Here is a 5,908-nt window from a genome sequence, read left to right on the forward strand (position 1 = left end):
TTTTGACTGGCCCTCCTTAGGGGTAGCAGGGTGAGATCAAGAGAAGAGTCTATTAACCTGAAGAACATCCTATTCTGCAAATAGCTGACTTTAGCAGAAAATACCTCTTGGAGAGGTCTTTCCATGTTCCCATTTCAATTCTTTTGTGCCAAGTAATTGGCTCTGCAGACAGATTTTTTTTGTGAATTATATAATTAGAAAAATACCAAGCCCACATACTGTGCAGTTTGTTGTGAGGAGTGCAGGCTGAGGCAACTTCTATTCACATAAGGTCTGCCACAGAACTCCTCATTCTGCTTTGTAACGAGGACTGACTTTTTCAAAGGGCTTTTTAACTCAGTTTAGTTTTTTTTTTAAAGTCTGACTATTCTGCTACTGAAGTCGCCTCTGACTCTGGTCTTAGAGTAGTGCTGAATCTCAAACTTGCTGCTGATATTCTCAAGTGCAAAAGACTGTTATTGAGGAAAGCTGCCATGATTGATTTGTGTCTTAATTCTACTTCCTTGAAGTCTTAGACCATGAGTATTCCAGTTAAGCACTTTGACAGTGCCTATTTTTATTAAGATAACTATTCATCCCAGAGGCATGGCTCCCTGGCCCCACGCTAATGAGAACAAGATATAAAAGCTAAGTAAATATTGAGTGGAATAGCTTGACTGGTTAAGAAACGTTTTCTTGTTCATTTTCATAAATGATCTTGAATATTCAAGTCTGTTAAGCTAGGGCCTGTTTATTTTCTCACTCATAAATGGAAATTTCTTTAAGATTAAAGAAACTGCTGGAAGAAAAGTTAAGCCTTAAGGAGTATTTCTGCATGAAGGGCGTACATGTATAAAAAGACACAAAGAAAAGAAACCACCTTTTATTAAGTTATGTAACACTGGAGACAATACTGTCTATTTTATGCTGTTAATGGGGGTCAGAAGCATTTGGAAAAGGCAGCAGTTTGCTGTTCTAGGGTTCTTACGTGGCTTTCAGTTTTGCTTTTTCCAAAAAATACTGTGTATGCTAAGTGGACTTCTTTTACTGCAGGTGGGACAGATATCATTTCATGTTTCATGGGTCACAATGTTACAGTTCCAGTTCACAAAGGAGAAATTCAGGCCAGGAATCTTGGAATGGCTGTAGAAGCATGGAATGATGAAGGTAACTAGTATCCAAAAAACACTTAAGGTCATATAACTACTGTATTTCATGAGTTTCATCGGATGGGGAAACAGCTGTTACGTGGGTGATTTCACTTTGGAAACCTGTTCCACAAAACCTGCATCTGCATCGTACAGGACTCTAGTGGAGATAATAAATGTGTAAAATTTCTTCTTTTCCATTACTCTGCTAAAGCACATCAAGGCCAATTTCTAGCCTCTGGTGTGCGTGCTGTTAGCTGTGCTGTTGTGGGTGCTTCCACCTTGTGGTGTAACGCTCCTGAAGTTACTGGGGTTAAGATAGGGTTGAGTTCAGAAACTGAACGTAAGCTGTTAAGACTGTCAGTCGCAGCTCATCGCATGTCTACATCAGCGTCTGGCATGTAAGCAATAGCTGTAGGTGCTCTTTGCTTCGGTACTCTGTTTACCAAAGGGAAATGCAGAAAAACCCTCTTTCTTTGTAAACAGGAAAGCCAGTTTGGGGTGAAAGCGGAGAGCTGGTGTGTACCAAGCCTATTCCCTGCCAGCCTACACACTTCTGGAATGATGAGAACGGAAGCAAGTACAGGAAGGCTTATTTTTCAAAATTCCCAGGTCTGTAATGAAGGGCTTTGGATATTGCTCAAACTGTCCAAGGATGCGGATTTATTACAGCTCTTAGGTACAGGTTTGTTCTTGCCCAGCGATAGGCAGGTGCAGCTTTGAATCTAGATTTCCAGAGTGCGAACTCCACAGCACGTTTCGTAAGGTCTCACTCTGTTTTCTAGTGCTTTGTTTTGAGTATGGATCCAAATCAGTTTAATAAGAATCTCTGGAGAGCTCCAATCCCATTTTGCTCCTGCTCTCATTAGGCAGATAGGACTGTAACAGCCTGATAATCTGTAGCTTGGCGTGAGTGTGAAATGACAGTGCCCAACAGGGCAGGGAGCAATCTTCCGTTAATGAGTGCTGCTGCACCTCTGCCAGGCTGAGGAGTGAATCCTGAGGGATAAGTGCTGACCTGCTGCCTCATTAGCAGGAGGTTTAAGTATCTGCTGCCTCAAACGTGCATGCTCTGCATTCGTACGGTCTGCAGTGGTGGGAGGAGCAAAGGAACAGGTACTGTGGGCCAGAGGCTTTTTCCTAACGATTGTGGAGGACTCTGCTCATCCAGAGCTGTTGCTTGTGTGGCAATAGGAATAAGAAATCAGCTGTTTTACCTCTGTTCTCTAACAGGTGTTTGGGCCCATGGCGATTACTGCAAAATTAATCCCAATACAGGAGGAATTGTCATGCTGGGTCGCAGGTATGGTATTTTGGTGCAAGTGTTCTGAGTAAACAACTGTCAAAATTTGCAAACTTCGCCTTAGAGCAGAGTGTACTCGATTCTCTGTTGTGCCTGTTAGTGTTATATTGATTTTGTTAAATCCAGTATGGTGGATTTCAACCCTTAAATTAATCAGAGCAGCTGGGTCAGGGGGAAGGGAGCCCCCTGCAAAGTCCTCCTCCAATTCTGAATATGTGAACACAAGACAGGATTGGACCTCTTTGTGTTCTGTGGTTTATAATGATCATCTGTAAGAGTTTGAATTGAGAGTGCACCAAATTCAAGGTGGTGACTTAGGAACTTGTCTGCTAGCCTTGGCTTTAGCAAAAATTCCTTACAGAAGGTCAGTATTAAGTTGCACTCGTGTTAGCGATCACAGATGTTCAAGATCTCAGTTGTGGCTAAATTTTCCGCTTGCATTTAAAAGTTGCTGCTCGAAATGAAGTTGAGTGAATGCCTCGGAGCTGTGTCTGGCACCGTCACAAATAGACCTCCTCAGCAGATGTACGGTGTGAGGCTGCTATGTGAGAAACACAAGTTCCAGCTGTAAGGGACTGGAAAGTAATGACAGACAATTGCAGCGTGATGGAGTATGACAAAGAGTCTTGGGCTGCTTTGTCATCAGTGGTGTGCATAGGTATTTGCAGGGAAGTTGAATCAATGTTGAGATCTCTGTGCAACTTCACACTAATGAGCAAAATGCCTTTTTGAATCAAATTCTTTTAGAATCCTGTTTCTAATGTGGCGGCATATTCACTGTATGAAATGTAGAGTTAATTGCATCAATTTTTCTCTTTCCATCAAACTCTAATCACATTTTAATGCTTCCTCGTTTTGTTTGTGATTTTCAGTGATGGTACATTAAATCCAAACGGAGTAAGATTTGGAAGTTCTGAAATCTATAACATAGGTATGAAGTTTACTTTCCACCTCTTTCAGCTATGCCATTGTTGCCTTATATCTGGAATGTAACGTTATAAAGGTGCTTGGGAGGATTAAGTAAGAAGACTTGCCATTTTTTAAATGAAAGACAGTACAGGGCATATTAGCATTGACAATAAAACTTGGTTTTGTAGACCTGAAGTTGGTTTCCCGAAGTATCTGTAGGGCTGGAGGTGACTAGTTGATGTGTTTTCCGTAAGGTGTTGCTTTCATATAATAAGGCCTTACAGACTAATTACCATGCAGATTTATAAAAATTCCCAACTTTTGAGGCTTTTCTTTTTGTCCCCTCAATACAAGCTCTTGACACTGGTTTTATTATATCTTTCCTAATAATTAGAAGTTCTTGAGCTTCTGTTTCATATTTCAGAGAAGGTCTGACTTGTGAAAGGTGGTGAAACCATGTGCTTACAAAGGTGCTAATCTGAGACTTACGGACCTGCTGCTTCTCCTCGTTCTTGTGTGATCAGGCATGTTAATTTGCTGTCTGTGCAGCAGTGGGGATTGTGAGGAAAACCAAAGAAGTGGCTTAGTGTCCCAAAAGCTGTAGCTAATTTTTTTTTTCTCCTGGTCTTAAATATTTATGGTCCTTAACCCTGGATTTTCACCTGAGCACCCAGAGGTGAAGCCGGTTGTAGGATAACCTGGCCAGGATGCCTGGTTTGCATCTGCAGCTCTGGAAGTGATGCTTGTTTTGGTGCAACCACAAAAAACGTGCATCCAGAATCATACACAAATGCAAGTGCTCCTAAAGATTCATCCTTTGTTTCCAGTTGAGGCCTTTGAGGAGGTTTCCGATAGCCTCTGTGTCCCTCAGTACAACAAAGACGGCGAGGAGCGGGTGGTACTCTTCCTGAAGATGGCATCAAACCATGCCTTCAGCGAGGGTCTGGTGAAAAGAATTCGAGATGCGATACGTATAGCGCTTTCTGCCAGGCATGTTCCGAGCCTCATTCTGGAAACCAAAGGCATTCCGGTATGTCATGAAAAGTGCTGCCTGCTTTTTTTCTTTGTCACCTTGAATAGTAATTAAGGAGCAGTTGTCATTGCTCTTCAAACCCACACGCGTGGAAGTTTTAGCATCTCAAAAGTGTATTCGAGCTTTATAAATAGTTTGTCTATGTTGCCTAGCAACATAATTTCATCTCCTTTTCAGCTAAGCATGTTTTTGTTTTTAACAAGGCCTAAAAATGCCTGTTCTCAGTTTAAAAGTGTGTGTGTTCTCAGTAATACATGCTGAAGTTTTTTAAAGGAAAATATTAAAAAGGTAATTTAACTTCTGCTTTTCTGGCTACCCATAAGCTTATTTTGGTTTTATTTTCCTGTTTCAAGTAACATTCATATGCAAGCTGAGAGCACAGAGCACTTATAAAATAATTTTGCAAACCATTTCACTTTTACATCTGTTTAGCCACTTAAATGTAGCTTTATCACAGTCTTAACTGTAGCAGTAACTAAAATCTCTGTGCTTATGAGGAGGGAGAGAAGTTGTATAGCTAAAGGTTCTGCACGCTCAGTTACGGAGCTGCATTACTCTAGAGCGCTCTTCCTGGCTGCAGGAGCTCCTTAGCTGAAACGCCTGGGGTTTGTAGTCCCCTCTGATGCTAGAGTCTGCTCCCAGCTCTGTGAGCAGCAGGATAGGGGGGGCAGAGCGTACTTGTCCCAAGTTCCATTTGCACATGGACTTGAGCGCACGTAGAGAACAGAGGGCTGCCAGCCTCCACCGTGCACACAGTGCTCTGGTCACATCTGCTGAGTTACTTCTGTTTCAGGCCACTGTTGGCAAACAAATAATACTGGGCTCAGAATGTTGTCTTTGCCTAAGTGTAAAAACCCTCTGCACCTGCTAAATGGTGAAACCTGGATTTTCTGGGTCGCAGCTTAGCTTCTGCGTGGAGTGTAGACCTGGTAAACCACTAAATCACTTGAATGTGAAGCATGGAAATTGACGGCAGTGAGGTGTTTGTGATGGGCTGCCCCTCAGGAAAGCCTGCTTGGAGCATTAATTAAGCCACACTTAGACTGAATTTACAATTGAGTGACTTGTAATTACCTTCCAGGTAAATATGCCAGTGGCAAAGTGATCAAAGCTGTGTCCCATCTTTCTTTGAAAGGTTTGCTTGGGAGGGAAACCTCTTCCTATTTTCTGCCACTTTAAGAAATATATTTGAATCCTCATCTGAAAATACAATTCAATCCTGACTGTATAGTGGTAGAAATAGCTGAGCTGTGTGGAAGTGATTAGGACTTCAGTAGTACATGTTTTTAAATGAGATATTCAGGTGTTAAAAACATACTGCAAATCCTTCTAGTCCTGTCCTGACCAGTAAGCATCCAGGTCATCACCCACAAGATGCTCACTGATTAAAGTAAACAAATTTGCTTTGCTGACCAGTCTGATGTTTTTAAAAGCGAGCAGTTACTTTGCAGCCACTGAGGCATCCTGGTTTCCGAGCACCTGTGACAATGAGATTGCTAATTGTGGAGGAGGAAGAGTGCTTGTTTACAGTGGTTC

General features: G+C 42.0%; 1 protein-coding gene across 1 annotated transcript in view; it reads left to right on the forward strand.

Moving 5' to 3' along the window:
• Window positions 1-5,908, forward strand: part of AACS (acetoacetyl-CoA synthetase) — a gene marked incomplete at its 5' end in the record, with an annotated part of 32,928 nt that overhangs the window by 25,461 nt on the left and 1,559 nt on the right. Inside the window, 5 exons of the mRNA XM_010141445.1 lie at window positions 1,033-1,146; window positions 1,614-1,739; window positions 2,361-2,430; window positions 3,303-3,361; window positions 4,167-4,369. Coding sequence (XP_010139747.1) covers window positions 1,033-1,146; window positions 1,614-1,739; window positions 2,361-2,430; window positions 3,303-3,361; window positions 4,167-4,369 — 572 coding nt within the window. The remainder of the gene's footprint in view (window positions 1-1,032; window positions 1,147-1,613; window positions 1,740-2,360; window positions 2,431-3,302; window positions 3,362-4,166; window positions 4,370-5,908) is intronic.

This window comes from Buceros rhinoceros, unplaced genomic scaffold, assembly GCF_000710305.1.
Source record: "Buceros rhinoceros silvestris isolate BGI_N320 unplaced genomic scaffold, ASM71030v1 scaffold7598, whole genome shotgun sequence".
NCBI lineage: Eukaryota > Metazoa > Chordata > Aves > Bucerotiformes > Bucerotidae > Buceros > Buceros rhinoceros.